This window comes from Mustela putorius, unplaced genomic scaffold (genome assembly GCF_011764305.1).
Source record: "Mustela putorius furo isolate JIRA1106 unplaced genomic scaffold, ASM1176430v1.1 tig00000460_pilon_pilon_pilon, whole genome shotgun sequence".
Taxonomy (NCBI): domain Eukaryota; kingdom Metazoa; phylum Chordata; class Mammalia; order Carnivora; family Mustelidae; genus Mustela; species Mustela putorius.
Window position 1 is genome coordinate 8,343,050 of NW_025421389.1, and position 25,926 is coordinate 8,368,975.

Consider the following 25,926-nt stretch of genomic DNA (forward strand, 5'->3'; position numbering starts at 1 on the left):
TCAATGTACAGAAATCAGTGGCTTTCTTATACACTAACAATGAAAATACAGAAAGGGAAATTAGAGAATCAATTCCATTTACTATAACACCAAGAACCCAGATACCTGGGAATAAACCTAACCAAAGAGGTAAAGGATCTGTACTCAAGGAACTACAGAACACTCATGAAAGAAATTGAAGAAGAGACAAAAATATGGAAGACCATTCTGTGCTCTTGGTTTGGAAGAATAAACATTGTTAAAATGTCTGTACTGCCTAGAGCAATCTATACTTTTAATGCCATTCCGATCAAAATTCCACTGGTATTTTTCAAAGAGCTGGAGCAAAATAATCCAAAATTTGTATGGAATCACAAGAGACCCAGAATCGCTAAGGAAATGTTGAAAAACAAAAATAAAACTGGGGGCATCACATTACCTGATTTCAAGCTTTACTACAAAGCTGTGATCACCAAGACAGCATGGTAATGGCATATAAACAGACACATAGACCAGTGGAACAGAGTAGAGAGCCCAGATATGGACACTCAACTCTATGGTCAAATAATCTTCAACAAAACAGGAAAAACTATACAGTGTAAAAAAGACAGTGTCTTCAATAAATGGAGCTGGGAAAACTGGACAGCTATATGTAGAAGAATGAAACTCGACCATTCTCTTACACAATACACAAAAATAAACTCAAAATGGATAAAAGACCTCAATGTGAGACAGGAATCCATCAGAATCCTAGAGGAGAACATAGGCAATAACCTCTTCGATATCATCCACAGCAACTTCTTTCAAGATGTCTCCAAAGGCAAAGGAAAGAAAAGCGAAAATGAACTTTTTAGACTTCATCAAGATCAAAAACTTCTGCACAGCATAGGAAACAGTCAACAAAATGAAGAGGCAACCCACGGAATGGGAGAAAATATTTGCAAATGACAGTACAGACAAAAGGTTGATATCCAGGATCTATAAAGAACTCCTCAAACTCCACACACACAAAACAGACAAGCATATATAGAAATGGGCAGAACATATGAACAGACACTTTTCCAATGAAGACATACAAATGGCTATCAGACACATGAAAAAATGTTCATCATCACTATCCATCAGGGAGATTCAAATTAAAACCACATTGAGATACCACCTTACACCAGTTACAATGGCCAAACTTAGCAAGACAGGAAACATATGTTGGAGAGGATGTGGAGAAAGGGGAACCCTCTTACACTGTTCACTGTTTGTGGGAATGTAAGTTGGTGCAGCCACCTTGGAAAATAGAGTGGAGATTCCTCAAGAAATTAAAAATAGAGCTTCCCTATGACCCTGCAATTGCACTACTGGGTATTTACCCCAAAGATACAGATGTCATGAAAAGAAGGGCCATCTGTTTATATATACCCCAATGTTTATAGCAGCAATGGCCATGGTCACCAAAATGTGGAAAGAACCAAGATGCCCTTCAACAGATGAATAGATAAGGAAGATGTGGTCCATATACACTATGGAGTATTATGCTTCTATCAGAAAGGATGAATACCCAACTTTTGTAGCAACATGGATGGGACTGGAAGAGATTATGCTGAGTGAAATAAGTCAAACAGAGAGAGTCAAGCAGAAATAAGTCAAGCAGAAATAAGTCAAGCAGAGAGAGAGCCATCTTCCACTCAGTATATCTCCCTCCAATCTCCTTGTACTCAAATGGGAAGATTCATCAACTCTTAGCTTTACTTTCTCAGAGGCCAGCTTCTAAGTAACTTATTTATGTTTAATTGTCATTATCTGAAGATCAGCATAGACATAGAGCTGTAATTAACCTCTTATTGAGATTTCCCACACAGGTTAAGTGACTTGCTCAAAGTAGCACCAAGTCAATGGCAGCAGTTGGGATGGAATGAAGGTTGCTGCTCTCCTGCCTAGAGTGTGATAGATGGAAGTAGCTCCCATTAATAGTGGAGTTATTAGGCATAAAATAAGGAGGGCAAAAGAGGACAAATAGCTACCTGAATGACACTCTAAGGCCTACCGTTTTTTCCTTCTACCACCATTAGGTTGACTGCTAGTTACTATACACTTTAGGTGGTTTGGCCATTCCCTTCCCCAGAGCCAGAGTCAGAGCTATATCACATGGTCCCTCATACAGTAGGGCAGAACAAAGCACTGGATTCTGAATCAGTGGCAACTACATGTTCAGGTCTAGTCTGACACACAGTCTAGCAGCCATTTCCTTAGGAGATCCTAGACTTTCTCAACTTGGTTTTTTTTTCTTTAAATAAAGCTAATAGCAATACTAACCTGATATGGTTGTTAAAAAATCAAACTGTGAAAATATTTTAAAACTTAAAAATAAAAATCAAACTATTTGAATTTTAGCAAAAAAAAAAAAAAAAGGATGATCTGAGGTAGCAACCCCTTTGGTTGATGGGCTGATTCATCTTTGTTTTTGCTATCGATTATAAAATAGGACAACAGTAAGCAGGAAAATCATGGGTTCAGAGAGGAGTCTCTGCCACCTATCCACCTGGTTAAGTTCTGTCCACCTCCATAGTGGTGTCCGTCTTTGAGCAAGTTACTTGTGTGAGCTCTCTAGGTCTCAATTTCTCCACACAAAAGAATACTAATAATACCTGTGTCATAAGGTTGTCAAGAAAATTAAAGAGTTTATATATGTACAACACTTAGAATAGTGCTTGGAACATAGACATCTACTGTAAAAATACTGGCCATAATGATGATGATGATGACGGAGACGACGAGCAAAGTATGTTTATAGTATGTTTATAGTAATGATGATGTATAGGATCTAACCATTTTAGACTGCTGCTATTTCCCTAATTTTTGCCACTTGCGTTTTTAGTCACAGAAATACTAGCTCCTAGCTTAAGAATTCAGGATTGCCAAGGGATCCTAGGGTCCTTTACTGCTGTCCACATTATAACAATGAAGTAGCGCTCTCATCAAGAGGTCCTTATAACCATGACAACATGAACAGCACCACTCTACTGAGGATGTCATTGCCATGACAACACCTGAGTGACCAAAATCAAGAGGCCTAGAAAAGTGCTGTGATAAAGAGAGAAAACATCAACACACAGAGGAATGTCACTGTTTAAGTGAAGAACAAGGACTGGCCAGTGTAGATTCTTGGCAGTAAAGCCAAAGGAAGTGAAATTATGTTGACATAAACATTGTGGTCACATTCATTAAGTTGCCCTTGATTCTCAAGGGCCAAGGGTTCTTGTTGGAAAACAGATGCAAAGAGGGATGGAACCAATTTCTTCCAATCCTTTCATGGATTTCACAATGTGTCTTAACAATCAAAGTTTTTGTTGTTGTTTGTTTTTTGTTTTTTTCCCCCCCTTCTCAAAGGAAAGAAGTGTCTCTAGAGTAACCGACAAGAAGGGGACAGTTAGAACTGTGAGGAGAAATAATTTGGAGGGATTCTCAGGAACAAACTTACAGGATTAGGTGGAGAAAATGTCACTACTTGTCACTGCAGGTACTTTTTTCCAGATTGGTGTACTAGCCTCGATCTCCAACATTATTCCAGATTAAACTCAGATTGTCTTCTTTCTCTATAATGTCTGGCATAGACTCAGCAACACTGAAGCAACAGAGATGTTCGTACAATTTCCAGGGCCTAGATCTGCAGAGAACTAAAGTATTTGCCCCAGACAGCTGTCTCCCACAGAATAGGATGTGGGTTGTATTGTTGGCACTTCTAGAGTAGTTAATTGGCCTTCCTATTCACCTGGATAATCATCTGTGGCCATAGGGGTAGCTGCCCAAGGCTCACTGGGTTCTTGTTCTGGTGGTGAAGAACAGATGAATTCAAATACACTTTTCTGATTGAATATTTGGTCATGGAAGTTCAGTATTGAGGATTTTGAGAACTTCTGTCCTGGTCTCTAAGGAGGGGTTGAGAGATAAGCAGATATCATCCTTAATGCTTCTTCTCATGGGCTTTTTCACATTCCAGGCAATGTTTCCCATAAGTGCTTCAGCTACCAATGCCCAGTGGGATCTTCACTAGATTTGACGGCAAAGAGTCTTATCTCCAGACAATGTTCCTTAGTGTCAGAAATAGTCAATTGCTTTAGCAACATGGAGACTTTGGCTTTAAGTTCCCAGATCACCCAAAATCCACATAGAGAAATTTTGGTGTCTTTCTAAATTTGTAGGTTGCTCCACAAACACAGACCAGTGCTAACTAATTCTTTTTCTATTTCACCTGAAGTGGAGGAACACCTGGGAATGATAACACAAGTGTAGCTGACCCTTGAACAGAATGGGATTTAGGGGTTCTGAGACCTTATGCAGTTGAAAGTCCACATATAACTGTTTTATAAATTTATAATGTATATGTTTATAAATTTATAAACATATAAATTTTGCAACCCCAAAACTTAAATACTAATAGTCTGTCAACTGGGAGCCTTACAATTACATAAACAGTCAATTAACACACATTTTGTATGTTACATGTATTATATGCTATACTTTTTCAACAAAGGAAGCTACTGAAAGGAAAATATTATTAAGAAACAATAAGGAAGAGAAAATACACTTACAATGCTGTATTGCATTTATAAAACAAATAAACAAACAAACAAAAAACCTCATTTAAGTGGACCCAGGCAGTTCAAACCCATGCTGTTTAAGGAACCACTGTAATTACACAGCAACAATAGCCAAGGGATGGCCAAGGGAAGCCAGCTGCAGACTGGACTTTGGGAAAATATCCTTCTAAAGAAGGATACTCCCTTCCAACAACCAACCTTATATTGTGCTACCTTTTATAGCAAAACTTCTCAAAAGATTTTATAACCCCCTTTGTTCATCCAGCCCATTCTCTCCCTTTCCCTGAACCATTCTCACCAGCCAAGTTCTCATTCAAGTGCATTTCACCAATTCTTTTTTTTTTCTTTAAATTAACATATAAATATTCCACCAATTCTTGGTCCCCATCTCCCTTGTCTTCCAAGTGATGCTTGAGTTATCAATCACTCCCCCTTTCAGGAAGCCTCCTCTTCCCTTGTCTTTCAGATTTCCTTTATAGCTCTCTGGCCACTGCCTCATCATCGTCCATGCTGGCTCATCCTCTTGTCTTGGCACCCGCGTATGTGAATGCCCCAAAGCCTGGTCAACAGAACTCTCCTGTAACCATCCTTACTTTGTAAGCAGTGACAGCTTGCCTTGTGGCACTGAATGCCATTAGGATGTTGCTGATCCCTACATTTATTTCTCAAGCCCTTGCACCATCGAATTGTCAGCTCTCTTCTAGCATTGCCAATTTTGTGTCTTAAGTACCAAGCTCCTGTTTCCACTTATAAACCTGTTCCTTGGAGTTCCTGGTGGCAGAAAATGATTATCACTAGTCACCAGTGGCACTGACCACAGATCTCAGTCACCTTAATTCTTAACTCAGCCTCACAACCCCCATGTTTAATCTATGAGTGAATCTTGGGAGCTTTAATTCAGAATATATTCCACCTTAAACATGGTCTTAGCACCTTAAACCTTATCATGATAGTCTGCATCATTATCATTTCTTGAGGCACCAAAGCAGTATCAGAATTGGCATCCCAATTGCTACCTTTACCCACCTCTTGACCTGTCTTTCTCTTTAAGCAGCTCAAATGACCCTTAAGCAGCATGTATTCAATCATTTCACTCTCTTAAAACTGGCTGATGTGGTGTTGTTGTTGTTTATTTATCTGTTTTTTTTAAATTTAGCTTTATTTTTTATCAGTGTTCCAAAATTCATTGTTTATGTATCACACCCAGTGCTCCATGCAATATGTGCCCTCCTTAATATCCACCACCAGGCTCATTCAACCCCTGACCCTCTTCCCTTCCAAAATGGCCAAAGTTTCTTATTCAAACAGATTTCAAAGTTTTTAACATCGTTTCCCAGGCAAAACATGATCTGCCTCTTGGCGCTCTTTAATCACATACCATGTCACTTCTTTGTGTCTATAAGCTTCCTCGTACACACTAAGCATATTCTGGACACATGGCCTTGGTCTTTGCAGGTACCTCTGCCTGGAACACCCTCTCTTGATACAACCCATTCATGGGTTCCCTTCCCTCAGGCTTCTAGATATCTGTCAAGCCTGCTCCTGGTATTCTTTTTTTTTTCTTTTCCTGCTCCTGGTACTCTTAACAGAAGTAGTACCACTCATCCTTCTTTACCACATCTCTGGGTAAATGCGTCCTTTTCCTCCATGGTACTATGTCTTCCGGAGACTAGGTAGCATATTTATTTATTAAACATTACCTACATTTCCTTGCCACAACCACACAGGGCAGAAGCTTTGAATGCTGTGTTCATCACATAGTCAGAAACACCTAGATATGCACTGTTGTGTTTTAGGTACTTAATAAATATCTACTGAATAAAAGATAATCCTTTCTGCCTATTTATCACAACTGTGTTGTACTCTATCATTTTTGTTCAATTTGCTAAATCCTGATTATCTTAAAAAATAAAGAAGTCCAAAGTTGTTATGATCATTTTTGGAGAAAGGGGAACTAATTTATGTGGATCAATGGATAGCCAATAAATAAATAAATAAATAAATAAATAAATAAATAAATAAAATCAGACACCAGCTAGTTCCTGATACCCTACCAATTACCACATGGGAGAAAAGCCAGAAAGATAATCCCCAAGCCCCCAAAGCAGGCAATAAGGAGACCAATCCAGACACCTAAGAGTTCTTGTCAATATAGTCTCCACCCACACTCTCACCCCCTGACCCTATCAAAAGGTTCTGTTAATTTGCCTCCCTACACATCTCTTAATTCCATATTTTCCTTTCCTCTCCTGCTATCTCATGGTCTCTGAATTCGACCTTTTAATGGTCTCCTAAGAGTGAGACCTCTTTCTCTGGATCATTAAAAAAAAAAAAAAAAAGAGCTTCCACCTTGCCAAAAGCTGTCACTGTCACCACCCCACCTTAAGGTTCAGGAAGAAAAGGGACTCCCATCCCTTACCACGGGCACAGGCTGCAGCTGAAATATGCAAAGCGTGGTTACATTGCCTTCCACTGGGGCAATTTAATCCAACATGCCTCACACCACTCACTGCCAGAGTTACTGTGCAACCAGAACACCCTTTCCCTCTATCATCAATGCCATGCAGCACTTTTATTCCCCTTTCTCCCCCACTCCACATTCTCTGGAACACCACTCATGACCAAAGCAGAATTCTCCCCTGGGCCCTCAGGCTCCAGGCTGACCATTCCTTGAATTGCCTTAAGTAATGAAAACCCAGCTACGTCCTGATGGGAATGTTTCCTCTGTGGCTCTCTCAAGAAATTGCTTGATTGTTTGTTTTGACATCTGGATGTTAGAATTAAAATCACTTGGAGATCGTTCCTCTTTCACACTTTTATTGAAAACGCCTTTTAAAGTTTTGTCCTCTGGCAATGTTGCATCCACCTGTCCCTGCTGCCAATGACTGATGTCCTGAACTCCTCATGATTCTTTGAGGGCTTTCAGATGTGGCTTATAGCCCTATCTAAGGTGACTTCAATGTTCCCTTTGATGACTTTCCAGACAAGTGCAGCATCAGTTACCTGAACCCCTCTTCTCCATGGACCTTCCTTTCTGTCTTAGCCATATTCTATGACTTGTCATTGGCCTTACCATGTTATTCTCTAGAACCTACAATCACTAATTAAGGGACAACCATTTCTAATTCAAACCTTGTAACTTTCCAGCATTCTCCACTGTTCATACTGTAACCCCATGCTGACTTGATTCACTCATTCCCTGAACAAATACTGAATGTCTATAATTTGACAGACACATGCTAAGCATTGTTGTACACAGCAGTAAACAAGAAAGAGCATGTTCCTTCCCCTCATAAAGCTTATAGTCTATCGAGGGGAAGGTAGGCAGTACATAAATCTGGTAGCTCGTGGGCTCCTTGATGACCCTGAACTTGTCAGCTGGATCCTAATTCAGGCCCTTTGTATTCACCATCAGCTCTGCCAAGAATGCTCCTGCTGGAGTTAGCCCAATGTCCTCCCACAACCTTCATGGGCTATCTTCTTAATGACTCTATCCCTGTCTACTCTATTTAAGATTACAACACCCACATAAACTTAAACCATACAAAGTAATCTTAATAATTAACGACAAAATATGATTTTCCTGGAGGATTTTTTTTTTTGCCACAACACTAAAAATCTTAATGTTGGTTATAAGTGAATATGGAAATAAAAATAATAAAACTAATATTTACTTAGTACACTAAATCTGAAACATCAGAAACTTTGACAACTGAAGGAGTATTTTGTTTAAAAAAAAAAAAGTAAAAACCCTGAAACACATGCTGATAATCTTTGTCTTTTATCCTAATGTTTCCCCAGTAATTACCATATACCACATCATAAGGTTTACATATCCATCAGCTTATTTTCTGTCTCTCCCACTAGAATATAAACTCTCTAAGGCCAGGATTTTGTCTGTTTTTTTTATTCAAATGTCTGCAATGCTTAGGACAGTCACCTAACAGACAGATGGTAGCTTCATAAGCAATTACTAAGGAATACGTGAATTCATATAAAAACAATCAAAATTGTTTTGCCAAGAAATTTTCCTAGGGGAAGTGGGGGAATCCATGCCACCTTCTCTGATTCAATCCTTTTCTGGAATGGTGGGTGACAAGAATAAATAAATTGATGAAGGGAGAAAGTCATTTGTTTCTCTCTACCATGCAGATGACTGGCCAAGTATCTTCAACCACAGTGACCCCAGTGAACCATTCAGTAGAGGGCAAAGCAGTGATGCAGGAAATTAGAGAAAGAGCACAAGGCCTCCTGGGTGCAGAACAATTAAACAGGAGGGGTCCTGAATCCATTATGGAGGAACTGATAAAGTCCAAAGTCATTCCTTTTAACTCTCTGTTAGAAGAGGGAAGAGGGATTTGTTTTTCAGGGCAAGAGGCGGGTGTGAGCAGAATCAGTCACTACTGGGGGAAGTGGCTAAGATGCCTCTCGTAGGGAACTAAGAACTGTAGCTTCCTGACCCCAAATTCAGAGGTGATGACCAAACTGACTGTGCAGTAACTCTTCGAGAACCTGTGTGGTCTAGCCAGGAAGGAGGCTGGAGGCGCCTTGATCTGAGAGGAACTACATTGGTATTCTGCTCATTCTTTCCCAACTGTCCTGGCTTCAGTAGTAAAAGCATTTTACACCACTAAGAAGATAAAGTATGCCAAATACCACAAGGACACGTAGGGAAACTGAATGGAGTCAGATAATGAAAAACATACCCTGGAATCCAGCAATTTCTTTTCATATCCAAAGCTGTTAAAGTGTAAAACAACCTAATAATAACAATCAAAGCAGAAGACATACCATTGTGTGAGCGAATGATAGTATTTAACATGAAAAAAAATAATAAATCATGTCAAAAAGCAGCTGCATCACTGGCACAGGTCCTGGTCCAGGTGGAAGGGGAAGGGTGAGAGAACATATAACTCAAAGAAGCTAACTCAGTGGGAGGAAAAGGACTCACCAAAGAACTGAGGCAAGGTCAACCCTTCATGCTGGGGCCCTGTCCTTTGCTCAGAGGTATTCATGCAAAGATCCACTGAAAGGAGCCTCAGATCACTGGGGAGGATGGATTTCCAAGGCCAAACACAATACCCCAGCTGGAGTCCCGTGTCTGAACAAGGGTTTGGGTCATTTTTCAAGGAGTCTGTGAAAAAGTGGACAAGCCAAGGGCCATAGCCCTGGGCTGGCAGGAAGTCTAAAACCAGACTGTAGACATGTCTCAGAAGATCCAGAAGAAGGAATGGGTCAGAAATCAGGCAGGAAATCAATACACATTAAAAATAAAGATCTTAGAGTCAAAAAGACTTGGATTTGAATTTCACCTTGGCCATTTCGTATTTGTGGGGAAAATATCCTCTCAAATCTCCATTTCTTTATCACTAAAATGAAAATAATGTCCACTTATTAGGGCATTTGTGAGAATTAAATCAAATAAAGCATGTAAAGCATAGTGTCCAACACAAGGCAACTACTACAGAGTAGTAGTTTTTATTTTTATTTTTATTTATTTATTTATTTTTAATTAATTTATTTGACAGACAGAAATCACTAGTAGGCAGAGAGGCAGGCAGAGAGAGAGGGGGAGGCAGGCTCCCTGCTGAGCAGAAAGCCCGATGAGGGGCTCGATCCCAGGACCCTGAGATCATGACCCGAGCCGAAGGCAGAGCCACTGAGCCACCCAGGCGCCCAGAGTAGTAGTTTTTAAACTCAAGTGTGATCACAGTCTCCTGGGGGATTTGCTAATGTGCAGACTTCTGGGTCCCACCTTAGTTCTGGGGTATAAGCCAGGTGATGCTAATGTTGCTAGTGCAGGCACCAGCCTTTGAGAATGGCCGTATATAGCAGCGGTGAAGCATGCATGCTCTGGAGGCTTGCTGGGGGCTGCATGCCAGCAATGCACCTTGGAGCATTGTGTCACTGTGTGACATCGACCCATTAGAATAACCTCTCTAAGCCTCCCTCTCTCACTGGTAATACATCTTAATCATGGGGCATGTTCCACTCTGCTGTTGTGAATAATCCGTACTGCCATGTGTAAATGTTCAGAAGAGGACCTGGGAGATTTTTAAGCGTCCATAAACCATTATTGTTAACTTTGGATAACTGGGACTCTGGTTATAATTTAGACTCTAGCAGAAAAGCAGTCACATCAGATCAAGCCAAGATTCAGGATCCAAAAGCTGGTATAAAGTTAGAACTGCACACTGAAGTCCCGGTGATAAGACTATGTAGAAACAAAACTTTCTCCAGGCTGGCATGGCAATTCTTGGTGGATCCTTGACAAGGGATACCAAGGGCTGGTCTATAGGGATGTGGTCTATAGGGGTGTGATGGCAAGGAGGTCACTGTGGTTGTGGTAGGTGGTGAAGCCCTGCTGAAACACTTCTCATACCCCAAGTAGAGTTGCCTACCATAGGTACTCATCAGAAATGGGGTATGCTGGCCTGGAGGGACTGCCATTTTAAGAAGCCCTTTGCTGCTGACTCAGCCAGGGCTGGTTAGCATCTGTGGGGCAGATGATACAATCCTCTTGCTTTTATGTTTCCTTTTTTGTTCTATCGAAACAATTCTGCATAGTAACGGTCACCAAGTACCAGCATAAATAGCTTGACTCAGGAGAGTGTGGGGAAAGATGCTGTTAGCAGTGTCTGAATTCAGCAGACGTCTGATTCTACAACATTTTTCAAGGGTTTTAAAATAATTGGGTAAAACCGCAAACAATGTCTGTGGTATGCACTCCTGCCCTTGGTTTCTAGACAGAGGCTTGATTTCATATGTTCTCAATCCAGGCACATTGAACTCATTAATTTCCCTACTAGTCTTTTTATGATTCTCCTCTTCTTTGAAGTAGGAAGCTGCACAGCTATAATATTGCTTTAAACCAGATCATAAATTTTAAACTTATGAAAATGCTTATTGACATTGGCAAATTTTACCCTAACTGTATCCATCTCGCTGTAATTTTACAGTTAAAGAGAATTACAGAGTTAAACAGTCATCTATAAATGCCTTCCTTGGCTTTCTTCTTTCCTACCTTGGTATGTGTGTCTGTGTTTAAACCATTTGCTTAACAAATTTCTGGATCACTTTGCCCCAGACTTGAAGTTGTGCTATTGGTTTATCTTTATCATAATAAATCGCTTTTTGTGTATAGGCTGGGCCTAATACCGTATGCTCTGCTGCAACTCTAGACAGGAGATCTGCCACTTTCAATTATGATGCAATTATTTTTTTTTTCTTCCACCATCAATGACCACTGTAATATCTTTGCAATAGCAATTACTTGGTTCTCCTGGGATAGCTACTTGGGGGTACTCTGGGAATTTTAATCAAGCACCTATGTTAATTACAAAATGGTGGGGGATGTGAGGGAGGTGCTGATTAAGCACCTTTGAATATCTATCCATTCCGGCAATTGACTGAGCCTCGGCTTTTGTAAGGATTCAACCTTTTCAAAGAAAAGAATTTTAATTTCCTCCCCTTTTGTTCTTGTCTCATAGATGGGAGGGAGAGAAGGCTCCTCCTAGGACTTTGAAGTCCACATCATTGGGCTCCTACTATGTGTCCTTATGGATGGGGCGCTTGGCACTGATGAACACATTCAATCCTCAGTCCATCCATGTTAGAAAGGTTTTATTATCTCTGTCTTACAGATGAAGTCTTAGGCTCAGTCCTGGGGGTGGACCAGTGGGGAGAATCTTTTCTTATAAAGTCCTTGGACTGGTTTGGGGAATATGATAGACAGTAAAGGGAGGCATGAAGAGTCAAAGCTGCTCTATCTTACCCTTTACTTACTAAATTTGATTTGTTTTCAATTCTGGGCCCAAAATACTTAATTTTAAAAAGGGGATGAAACATACTATATCCATAGATTGGATACTTCTTTGTTCAACAATCACAAGGCCTGCAAACATCTGATCCTGTATGGGGCACTGAAGATAGAATAAAACAACAGAACTGTTCCTGTTCTCCCTGATCCTTAGAAAAGGGGATCAGGGAGCCTATGAGTTGCAGTAAGAACTGCCATCATGAGAAACGTGTGCAAAGTGCTGTGGGACCTCAAAAAAAGGGGTGACTCAATTTGTCTGAAGAAAGTCACCAGAGGGTTTCAGACTGGTGATTTTTGAGCATGGTCTTAAAACAAGAGTAGAACTCTATCCAAAAGATGCAAGGTCAAATAAATAAATAAATAAATAAGGTGCAAGGAGATATCTAGTGAGACCAGATGGTATGTGCAAAAGTAAGGACAACTATGTGGTAAATATGAAGTTGTGAATGTGATTGCAGTGCGTGGGGCAAATGGGGTCCAGAACAAAATAATGAAAACTCTCAAGGCCATGCCAAGAAGCAAGAACAAAATTAATAAAGATAAGTCTCATCTGGAAGATTCATCACTACCTTGGTGTGACCTCGCAGGTGAGTAGTGCAGGGAACGTTACATCCACCTGGACCTGCTTTCCAGGCCCATCTCTCACAGACAGATAGTCACCTTCTATCAGACAGCCTCTACCCATGCAGATGGAGCCATGAGAGTAGCCAACCTCAAAGAAGGGCCAGACATTCTAAACAGTCTGACGCAGTAAACTGGAGCTGGAAAATTCACACCTGCCCTCAGGAAGCAGAAAAATATAGGAGACATACTGGCCATTTCCCAAACCCACCTCTAGGATGAAGGAACAGAGAAACAAAACAAAACAAAACAAAACTCCTTCTCTTAACTGTGTCTCTTAGATTCTCAAACTCCCTTGGAAGACAAGCAAGCAGCTGGTAGCTCAGCATGCTCCCTGGGCAGGGAGCCTGCCCTGGAAAGTAACAAAAAGACACAGATCCCAAGGCTTCCTTTTTTCCCTCAGGTCCATCTTTCTTTGGAACTTAGGCTACTTGCCTCCTGGCTTCATAGCATGGGAGGCCATGACTGGAGAGTTAATTTAGTCACTGTGTCCCCCTTGGCTTACTGCAGAAAAGATTTATGGCCTGTATCGATTAACTACAGGGCAACTAGACCAAAATGAGAGTCTGAGATGTCCGGAGTTGGCATAGAAACCTTTTCTATACATCTTTTTCTTTCTTTCTTTGTGTGCATATGTGCATGTGGGCTTTTTGGTTCTCTCCTGCTGGGTGGTAACCATCTGTGGGTAAGGAGATGCCTTTAGTTCCATTTTGTCCTCCTTCCCTCCCATCCCTGGCTCCTCTTTGCTAAAGAACTTTTTCTTGTCTGCCATCCTAATGATCTCTGGGCCACATGGGGCCCCTGATGTTGGCGCTGACAGGCTGCTCATTAGTGCCAGGGTGCTGCAGTCAGCCGATGGCATGCCACAGTTCTGCTCCTGACATTTTTTCACGGAGCTGTCACTGGAGTCATGGCGCCTGCCAGCTCTGGTTGAACTCATGCTGTGATACCTCCAGTGCCAATTAGTGATTTAGTGTCCTGCTTGGCTGGGGAGGACAAATCCTGAAAAATGGGAAATAGGTGGGTGTGGCAGGGGGCCACAGAGGGAAAGACTCAGGGCATTGGCAAGGAGAAGAGCTTCCATCCAAGGGTCACTTTGTCCTCACCACCTTGGTGAGTCTTTTGGTGCCTTTGAAAACTATGAGAAACAAGGCCCAGAAAAACCAACTGCTCCCTGGGGCTCTTCAAGTAGAGCAGGAGAGCTGGGATAGGAAGGGAAGAGATTTGGCACCTGAGGAATGTTACTTAGTCCTACAGGTATGGGTCCACAGCACGCTGTGGAAAGAGATGGGTTCCTTAATAAGGGCTGGGTTTGGAACCTAATGGACATGTGGCCCTGCTCTAATTCTGCCCCCCAAAGTCTTTAGATAGCCCCAGAAAAATACAATCAATCTTGTTCCCACTTCAGTTCTCATACTACGGGGGGCGGGGAGGGGGGAGGCAGAAAGAATTTTTCAACTAATGTTTCTCTTTTTTTGTACCAAGTTTTCTATATTTATTTTTTTAACCCAGGGGGAGCACTGAGGGTTTAGGTGCAATTAAGGTTGGGAAAAGTAAAACACCAAAAGGTTCAAGAGACCCAGAAAGGCTAGATGAAGGAGAGGTAAGAGAAACACACACATCGGGAGAGTGACTGAGAGGGAGTGTGGGGGATAGAAAGAAGCTCAGAGAAGACCCACTTTCAAAGTCACTTGTGAGCCTTCTCAACTTTTTCAAAAAAGTACTTGAAAAGGAGTCTCTCCTTCAAGGAGAAGCCAAGCTCTGCCACAGCAGGCCCCCTAGTAGGGGAACTTCAGGAAAGGCTTTACAATCCTGTGAAGACCAGAGAAAATGTCCTGGAGACTTCCCAGTAAACTTTCAGCAGGAAACACACAGGTCTCAACAGCAACATCAAAGTGGAAGAGAATTCCTCAAGGATCAGAATGAGTCTTTGAACCAAGAGAACAGGCTTGCCTCTCTGGGGCACTGGCAAAGGTAAATGCTCATTCACTGAATCAAAAAATACTTCTTTGACACTTTCTAGGTGCTGGGCATTGTGCTAGAAAGTGAAGAAGCAAAGTGAGATGTAGTCCCTCAGAGACATTCGTGTCAAAGAACTCATGGATTAGAAATCAGGACATCTATAACAGCTCGCTGGATCTTGCTAAGCCCTCAACCAATATCTGGGTACAAAGTATTCTTTCATCAGCCTTGGTGAGGTTTTTATTTTCCGTGTTTTGTTTGATGAGAGAGAGGAGGAAGTCAGTGAGTGCACTCATGAGGGCACCTCCATAAGGAAGCTCAGTGATCCTTAATTCCATATGAATAGAAGAACCTGCATATTCATTCCTTCCCCTGAGTTTCAGGGTTGTGGCAAGATGGGAAGCTCAATCTCCTCTCTAAAGCCCTTACAGTGCAACAGCAACTGGAAACATAAAAATTGGGCTTTGAGAATACTTTTCCATGAAGAGAGAGGTCCTAAAAAGCACCTTTTAGGATACCCTGAAAGAAATAGTATTTCTCTTTATTTAGGGAAGACTCAGAAGAATAGAGGACATTAAAAGTATTCTTTTGGACAAAGGAACACTAGAGCTTGGGGTTGTGTGAAAATAAATTCTTGCATGTCTAGATGAGGACAAAAAGATAAGGCTCAGAGCCATGAATGGGGAATGTGTCTAGAGGAAACAGGGACCCCTGATGCCATTTGGACCCCTGCAGGAGGATGCCGGTACTTATACAGAATTTGGCAAAAGGCCAATCAAACATTTGTGCAGATCCAGGTGGAATTTCCATGTGAGACAGGGAGATGAGGGCACTTCTTTCTGAAATGACCAAGGCCCAAGAAGGTGGAAGAAATACCTGCACACTCCAGAAAAGCTGTGTAGTGGGAGAGCAGGTATCCTTATAAAACTCATGCACTCTCATCTTGACCTGTTAAAGGTGGTAGGTTCATGAGAGGAACTAGAAGACAAATTGCCAATAATAAAAGAAAACTATCTTCCATGATCAATAGTAGCATGGAATTGTGACTTGGGATGCCACCTTGAATATGGACAGTTGACACTGGATAGGGATGACTGACATTTCTTCATCCGATGTAAAGTGCTAGGCAGATGGTTTCATGGACAAGGTCCCTCCACCCTCCAGATATCACACCTAAGTGGCGGTGTATCAAAATGTATGGGCCATTACTAAAATGGTGGTTAAGACCCCTATTCTCCTTTTTTATGTAAGAGGTGGTCAAGGCTAGAAATACATATTCTAAAGAAGTTTATATAATTTTTTTTTTTTTTGCAAACAGCACCATATGAGTTATGATGGAAGAAACTAGGATTTCTCAGGAATGTACAAAACAAACAGATCAGTCTGGAGGGAGAAAATGCATTGACGCCATCAGTGTTACCAATGTGGTTAGCCTTCATCAGTGATCCATTCGGGGATTATAATGGTTATGTCTGTGAGAATGGTCCAGATTGAAGTATGATCCATCCGCACAGAATGGGACAAAATATGACAACATCTCCCAGCCTCTGGAGACTTTACTAAGATGTGTCATATCTTTTTTTCCCCAAAGAATCCCAAGATTGCCCCAACTTATTTAAAAGAAGTACCCTTTTAGAAATATTTAGTGGGGAAAGATGAAGTTCTGACTGCTAAGGGTCTCCAGTTTCAGTTCAGATCTGGCAGCAGCCCAATGACACCTCTGATCTCCAAATAATCAGTCACAGAGAAAACGGCCCGCTGGTGAGTTCGAAGTGATTAGTTACTGCTTGGAGTGTCTCATCAGTTTGAATCTGGGATAGCTAATCTGGATCAGGGATCTGGAAAAGGCTCTTCATCTAAATTACTCTGATCCACAGGTAGATTCTGATTATCCTGCTCCTCTCCTCTTGATCCATCTTCTGTTTCCATAGCAGCCCAAACCCCAGTAAAATGGAAGCATCTGGCAGAGAGGCTCGGGTAAAGTCCCCGGGGGAAACGAGTTTGCTGGATGGCCCACAAAGGGGGAAAAGGACTCTAAGGTGTGCCAGTGTGAACTTCAGCAAGATAAAAGGAAGAGGGCTCCAATGCCAGAGGAGAGACAGAAGTAATTGTGAGAAGAAAGAGTGGGAGCCAGGGGACAGGAAGAAAAGGAAATGTGGAAAGAAAGAAAATTAATGCACAAATGTTTAGGACGCTGGGAGAGAAAGGGAAAGTAAAGAATACAAAGAATACAAAGAATACAAAGACAAAGTATGAAAGGGGAAGACAAAATGAGAAGTTGTACAGAGGAGAAGAGGGAAAAAAGAAGTCGGAAAAGGACAAAGAGCTGAAGAGCCAGAAGAGAAAGAGAAGATACCAGACAGAGACCAAGAGACACCTGCACGAGGGTAGGGCCTAGTGCCTCTTGAAGTAAGGCAAAGTGGGTTTACCTGGGATGGTGAATGTTCTGCAGATTCTAAAGGCACAGGCTGCCTTGGAATTCAATAGCAGTGGGAACTCAGCATTAAGCAGTGATGAATGGTGTGTACCACGGACTAAGAATGTCTGACCATTTCAATGACCCCTCCTTTCGATGTGCCCTAGGGCCATGTCCTTTTGTGGATGGTCCTGTGCACAGCAGAAGCCTCCTCCCAGATTTTGGGCCAGTCCATTTTAAGGCCACTCTAAATCGAGAGAATTGCAGACATGCAGGTACTCTCTCTGATCCCTCTGCTCACAGTGGTGGCATCAGAAATGGTGATATGGGATAGCTCCCAGCAATTCAGGCCAAGCACACTGAAAATTTCATGTCTTCTCTGAGAAGCTCCATCAGGGCAAATCTGTCACTATCTGCGAGAGGGAATTAGGTATTAGGGCCCATTCATAGCCCTAAACAGATAATTGGATAAGGAAGATGTGGTCCATATACACTATGGAGTATTATGCCTCTATCAGAAAGGATGAATACCCAACTTTTATAGCAACATGGACAGGATTGGAAGAGATTATGCTGAGTGAAATAAGTCAAGCAGAGAGAGTCAATTATCATATGGTTTCACTTATTTGTGGAGCATAACAAATATCATGGAGGACAAGGGGAGATGGAGAGGAGAAGGGAGTTGAGGGAAATTGGAAGGGGAGGTGAACCATGAGAGACTATGGACTCTGAAAAACAATCTGAGGGTTTTGAAGGGGCCGGGGGTGGGAGGTTGGGGGAACAAGGTTTTGGGTATTAGGGAGGGCACGTATTGCATGGAGCACTGGGTGTGGTGCAAAAACAATGAATACTGTTATGCTGAAAAGAAAACAAAAAAGATGCAAACGGAGTGGACACTGTGATGCTCTGCCACTTTCAGAAGGGAGGTAGTGGGATGCCTGTCCCAGGAGATCATGTGCTGCTGGTGAGTAGAACTTGGGTGCCACCACTTGTGCATACTGTCCCACTTAAAGACTCCTGGCCCCAGGCTACTGTCCTTCAGGTGACAGTCCAGATTCCATGATGGAATGCTCTGCTGGTGTAAAAGAACACCCTCTCACCTCAACATTGCTAAAAGGCAAAGCTAGCTCTAGAACTCTCCACAGTGTCTGCTGAGTAATAGCACAGGTCTTCATGCAACTCAGCTTCTCCCTTGGCCCAATCCTCCTTCCTTCCCTTCCCTTTCACAGGAGTTGATCCCAAGAGCTCACAAATAAACTTCTTGCACACCAATCACATTCTCAGGGTCTGTTTTTGGGGCCCCAACCTACAACACTAAGCAGATATCTACTACTATGATTCCCTTAGAATCCTTAAACCTGCAGCAACACAGACATTTATGCATACATGCAAACACACACACACATACACACACACACACACACACACACGCAAATATAGTTTACATTAACCAGCAATAAGCACTGGAATGAAGCATCTGCTCAAATGTCACCTTTTCAAAGGCCTTCCCCAACCAAACCTCTGGTTCTTTAGTCAATGTAAACTGCTCTATCTTCTCATCCTTTTCCATACCTGTTTTACTGTATATTCATTTTTTTTTTGTCACTTATCTCCTGAGATGTAAGCTCATGAGAACAGAAACTTGTATGTTTTGTTTTATTGCTACATCCTCAGTGCTCAGAAGTGCCTGGACTATTACAAGCACTCAGTACATATTTAAAAACAAATGCAATAATTTAATGCACCTTGCATAAAAGCTTAATGATAAATGACATCTCTCCTTAAATTTTAAAGTTTTAACGTTCAATCCATGAAAACACAAAACAACACTAAGTCTGGTCTACAAAACACCTAGACATTTAGACAAAGCAACATTTTCAATTTAGTCACACATTGTCCTATATTTGTTATCTGGGATTAATCGGAGTGAAACAACAACAGAACCACAAAACAGTTAATGGGCTAGGGACCAGATATTTGTCAACACTGAAGAAACAGACTTGGACATTTTCCCTTCAGGACTATGGCCATTCAACACTTTCATTCATCATTGTGTGTTTGTGTTTTCAGTATCTTACAACAACCACCTGAACAATGCCAGGTTTGCTGATTGTTGTATCAGCAAGTGGACCAGTGGAGTTCACCCAGAACATCTTACCACCATTTCACCCAGAAACAAGTGGGATTCATTTCCCCAGAATTTGAGAGATACTCAAATACGATTTCTGAAATCTTAAAAGATATATTCTTGTCTTACAGAGAACACCGACATTTTCTGCAGAGGCATAAGTACATTGTTATCAGATATCAAAAACGTAGGTTCCTTTGGACAAAGTCACGAGTGCCAAGACCTCCTAGCCATGGCCAACAATTCTTCCATTTCCTCTCTTACCTTTTGGGGAAATGTGTCTCCAGGTAACTGTAGGCTCTGGTCTACCCGTTGCTATGCAGGTGAGGCTGATATTGTTCCCTTCATTAATGGAGATATCTGAAGATATCTCCACAATTTTGGGAGATACTGTGGAAACAAAACAGAAAGAAGGAAAATAAAAATCTTGTTAAAACATTCTTTTGTTATCTTATAATGATAGTTGGCAGAAAAACGCAGGGGCTGAAATATCGGGGCTATAGGAGTAAATGATGAAAAATTAGGGGAATTACCTTAAACGTGAAAGAAATATCTTACCTTGAATTTAACTTCTATTTCCTCCCATTTAAACACCGAGTCTGGGAGTCTGAATGGGAATGGGTTCCACTGCAATACTGCAAGAACTGTTCTCCTAGCCTCCACCCGCTTCCTTCTCCACTCTCACCCCCACCCACCTCCGACAGACATGCACGAGTCATTCTCCACGCTGCATTCCGAATCCTCTTTATATAACTCAATTCTGATCTTATCCTGTCTCTGCCTAAACACCTCCAGTTGCTCCCTGTCGCCTACCTGAAAATATTCAAGCTTCTCAGACCCGCACACTGGGTCATTCAGAATCAAGGAGCATTCTGTGTTTCCACTGACATTCCCCGTCATCCTCCCTTTCCTTCCCCTCCTTGTTATCCCTGACCCACCACGTCCTTCCAGGCCGTCACACATTCAGAATCTACATTGTTCTTTATGTCCTGCTCTCAAAACTTCTAGTCATCCTTTCAGGCTCAAATCAGGTGCTATGTTGTTTCAGCTCTCCCTACCCCTACTCCTCTTTGTCCTCCGCAAATTTAAGTTACTGCTGCTCCTCATCTGTGTTCCCAGAGTACATGACACATACCTGATGTGGAGTCAGAGGGCACATCAGTTAGTCGTAACACACTTGGTCTCTTTTCCTTCTGCACCCTAACTTGATCCCCCAAGGAGAGGAGGGATTTATCTAATTGGTAAAATTGGGAGCAGGACCCAGTCTTCTGTTTTGGGAACAGGTTTCTCTTAGGAACCTATATCCTGTTGTGGTTCTCATACCTGCTTCACAGGAACAGCCTCCTCCAGGGACCTGTAGAGACCACAACACAGCCAGCACTTGCCCATGTGCACCTGTTTCTTTCGGGGGATCCAAATTAGAAGCTTATTGTTGAAGCTTGTTGTTGCTGCACATCTAAGCCTAATTCTCTGTTACCATCTTTACCCCCAGTGAATGTGATATTCAGTTCAAGTATGACTGCTCATTTGTCTTATCTGCCAATTGGTTTATAAAGCAAGGCTGTCATTTATTGAGCTCCCAGACTCTAATTCTTGGCACTTATCCTACTATGTTTTGGTTATTTGCTTAGCATCTCTCATCCACTAACCAAGAACATTTTGACAGCCTAAGTCATGATGTACTCATATTTATAGCTGCAGCAAAAGCCTAACAAGTATTTATAGAATGTAATTATAACGGTATTCAAGGGAACCGCCTTTCTGACCTGCTACATGTGTATAACAACATTGGGACTGGATCACTAATGCTTACCAGTTCAACCCACTGACACTAGTTTTGGCACCTTAGTTCTTTACAAATTAAGTGGTCCCTCCATCCAGCTCACTTACGGTTCTTTATATGAGGTCCTTCCCTTGAATAAGTCCCTTTTTGAGCCATCAGATTGTGCAATTCAAAGACACATCATCTACCCAGTATACAATGCTAGCGGTCCTGCTGGAGATCCCAGGAAACATTGACCTTGTTCCCTGTCCCAAGGCCAGAGGATGACCCTCATGTGGAAGTCAAATTGATTGGAAATTTCTGTGATGAATTTCTTCTGTTTGGACTTCTAATTGTGTTGGGGTTTCTTCTCCATGAAAGGGGGTTATCATGGCAGTATCTTCTTCTGGTTTTTGTTCCTTTCTTCCTTCTTGCATTTTGTCTCTCACCCCTTTCCGACACTCCTGCCAACTGGGAACCCTCACTAAGAAGCATGCATTACACTTTTGGTTCCTAATCACCAGGCCCTTGCTGCTGATTTTGGTCACTTAAAGACTTTTCTCTCCAACTATGTATACCTATTGGAATTGCTCAAGGTCCAACTGAGTAACCACCCCTTCCATAACATCTTCCAGATATCTCTAAATAGATGTGACCTCTCTTTCCTGGGGATCCCATAGCCTCTTCCAAGGAATTTAAAATAAACTTGTTTATATTACCCCAGTATCATCTTTCTTCTATGCTATAAGATATCTGAATATAACTATAGACCAAGAGCCTTACTCTTCTTTTTATTTTCTGCTATCATGAATAGGGTGTCTTGCATAAAGAAAATACCAATTAATCATTTTTAGATTAAATCCATATTGAGCTTCAGAGATTGAGGCAGTGTGTGTATATGTGTGTATGTGCGTCTGTGTGTGTTTGCCCATATCCCTGCACTCTCACAACTAATTGGTAGGAGAGTCAATGTGGCGAGGGCTGGGGAATGACCATTGGTTCTATGATCCAGGACCTCTAAGATATAACATTGCAAATTTTACAGCTGTACCATTTTATAAAGACTAGCTTGAATCTTCCAGGACAGAAATATAATTGATGAGTTAATGACTGAACACTTGATTTGCTGACTGTCTGAAGAATCCAAATTTCTAAATGCTCTCAGTCTTAAAATCACTTAAACTTGATGTATTTTATTTGCAGTTTTAACTGGAACATTAAATATCATTTCTTGCACCACCACTCCCCCAACCCATACATTTGCCTGGCCCTTGCTCCCGCCCATCGCTGGCACCCATAGAGCTTTGCTTGCTTCCTGGAGGACAGGCTGCTTGCATAATGACCGTGCTGGCCTTGCAGACGTTGCTTCGACTGCACAGGTAAGTAATTTATTGATCTGTAAAGCACTCCGAGATGCTCTGCAAGGGATTATGTCACGCCAACGCCATGCAATAAAATAAAAAATGATGGACTTTGTGAACACAGGGTGATTTAGGGTTTGTAGTTGGAAGTGTGCTTAAAGTACATTTTAAGTGGAAATCAGGCGGGGTAATGAATTACTCTTGCTTTGGAAGGGCTTACTGGAGTTCATTTTCCTGGCTTCTTACATGATAGCTAATCTGCTAATCATACACTAGAGAACAATGGACAGTCCCCAAGTAGAATAGAAGGTGTTTTGGGCCAAAGCTGTCAGCACAGTAAGTATATTAAATGAGACAATCACACCTCATGCTTGGAAGAATCATCTAGAATTGTCTCCCTCCACTAACAATTGGAAAGCATCCAACTTATGAAGTAGAAGTTGAAGAAATGTTCACCGTCCTTCCAATCCTTCACAGGAGTCCAGCTCAAAGGTGGCAAATGGTTCCAGCGGAGTTTGAAAGGCAGACCATTCATGGCATCGAGCTGAGGTGGTTTGGCCAGAGTTACAATCCCAGTTATCAGAACAAAATTGGCATAGTGCCTAAGATGCTGGGGGATTTAGAGTATCATTTTCTAGGTGGCAAGTGCTAGCATACTGTCAGTATTTAAAATTAAATTGAATTGATAAGGATGTACTATGGCCTTAGCTAATTCATGTTCATAAGAAAGTTCTGGCCAACTAAGATAGAGCTATTTATATATTTGTATTGTTTCCATGGATACATTCTGCATCTTACCTCTTTTCTTTATGCAGGCTGTTTGAAATATATTAGGACTGCTTTGTCTTCCTTCCTTCCCTCTTCTCTTCCCATCCCTTCCTTCATCAATATTCATTGATCACTTCCATATACTAGCATCATGCTTAGCGCTAAGAACTCAACACTAAAAAAAATATAGCCCTTGTCCTCAAGGAGTTTGCAGTGTAGAAATGTAAAAATAGATCCCACAAGTATATCCCCTTAGGGCACATGGGTGGCTCAGTTGTTTATGCGTCTGCCTTCAGCTCAAGTCATTATCTCAGGGTCCTGGGATTTAGTCTTGCATCACTCATGGTGGTGGTGGGGGATGTTCCTTCTCAGCAAGGACACTGTTTCTCTCTCTGCCTCTCACTCTGCTCATGCTTATGCTCTCTCTCTCTCACACAAAAGTAAATTTAAAAAAATCTTTTAAAAAAGTATCATCAGGGACTATGGACTCTGAAAAATAATCTGAGGGGTTTGAAGTGGTGGGGGGTGGGAGGTTGGGGTAAGAGGTGGTGGGTATTATAGAGGGCACGGATTGCATGGAGCAGTGGGTTTGGTGAAAAAATAATGAATACTGTTATGCTGAAAATAAATAAATAAAAAGTATATCCTCTTAATATCCCCTTAAGGCATTGTGACATAGAGGAATAGATTTGATGTTGAGGGAATACAGGGGATAGATACCTAAGCCAGCCTAGAGGCCAATGTCATGGAAGATTTTTGGATGTATGACACCCAAACTAAGCTCAAGAAAATAAATATAGGTGATGACAAAAATACTCTAAAATTAGATTTTGTTGATGGTTGCATAACAAATGTACTAAAGTCACTGAATTATACACTTTAGTGAATTGAGAACTATATTTCAATAAATTTGTATTTAAAAAAAAAAGAAAATAAATATAGATGTAGTGAAAAGAAGGATCACATGTACCCCAATGTTCATAGCAGCAATATCCACAATGGCCAAACTGTGGGAAGAGCTGAGATGCCTTTTAAATTGATAAAGAAGATGTGGTCTATATACACAATGGAATATTTCTCAGCCATCAGAAAGGATGAATATCTAACTTTTGCATCAAATAGATGAAACGGGAGTAGTTTAGGCTGTGAAATAAGTCAAGCAGAGAAAGAAAGTTATATGATTTCACTTATTGATGGAACATAAGGAATGGCATGGAGGACAGTAGGAGAAGGAAGGGAAAAATTAAGGGGAGAAATCAGGGAGAGAAACGAACCATGAGAGACTATGGACACTGAGAAACAAACTGAGGGTTTTAGAGGGAAGATGGGAGGGGGGTTGAGTTAGCCTGGTGATGGGTATTAAGGAAGGCATGGATTGCATGGAGCACTGGGTGTTATACACAGACAATGAATCATGGAACACTGCATCAAAACCTAATGATGTACTATATGGTGACTAACATGACATAATACAAAAAAACAAAAAAAAAAGTTCCAAGAGATGCCTAATCAGTTAAAAAATTAAATAAAGAAATAAAAAAAGGAAAAGCAGAAGAAAAATAAAAGTGAACCTGAAGAAGGAAGAAATTGTAGGCAAAGGAGACAATACAAGAAGAATCCTATCATGAAGAGTTTTTGTGGCCAGGCATAATTGGTGATGGACAAATGGCTGCTAAAGGAGCCTGGGCCAAAAGCCATTCAACAAACATTTAGTGAACACCTCCTGTATACACAACTGTGTTATACATACATGAATGACAAGCAGAGATATACAAATTTGGTTGGCCCTCTATGAAAAAAAGTGTGTATAAACATTCCAAAGGGTTGAAAAATAAAGCAAATTTGTCCCAAAATTGCATGTGGTTAAATGCCAAATGAGTGGTAGAAACATTAAGCTCTGCAAGTTAGGAAGAGGGAAGATCACAGCAAGTAGAAATGTCACAGTGACTTTGCCTTATCTCTTGAGTCTATTCTGGAAGGCAATGAAAGGAAAAAAACAGTTACAATGGCTGAAAAAATGAAGTTGCTTCACGTAGGACAGGAATACATGGGCACAACATGGAAGGCAGAAATCAGCAAATGTATGAAGATGGAAAGTTGATTTACTACAAAAGACAAAAGAGAGTAGTGGTTGAGATCCTGGCTAAACTATGTTCCAACTGGGTAGCCTTAGCCAGATCACTTCACCTCTCTGTGCCTGACTTTCTCATCCATGCCATGAAGCAATAATTCCATGTACCTCATACGTTTCTTCTGAGGATTTAAGGAGTGAGTTTATAAAACAGACGTAAAGGCACTCCTAGCAATATGAAGTGCCCAATAAGTTAGTTTTAATATTGTATGTGCTTGGAAGCACATATATGTATGTAGTTAATACAGAATCGATGCTTGATAAATTGTAATTGACTCGAGGAAGAATGGGACACAAGATCAACGAGGTAAGCTAAAGCCAAAGTATGGAACAGCCTGAATGACTAGGTCCTAGATTTTCATTCTATCCTGTAGCCAATGGCAAGCA

At 41.3% G+C, this 25,926-nt stretch overlaps 1 protein-coding gene across 9 annotated transcripts in view; it reads right to left on the reverse strand.

The window, feature by feature from the left end:
- Positions 1-25,926, reverse strand: part of NTM (neurotrimin) — a 948,645-nt gene that overhangs the window by 99,913 nt on the left and 822,806 nt on the right. For all 9 annotated transcript variants that reach the window (XM_004763931.3, XM_004763937.3, XM_013062163.2 and 6 more), the window contains one exon: positions 19,782-19,907. In XM_004763931.3, coding sequence (XP_004763988.1) covers positions 19,782-19,907 — 126 coding nt within the window. The remainder of the gene's footprint in view (positions 1-19,781; positions 19,908-25,926) is intronic.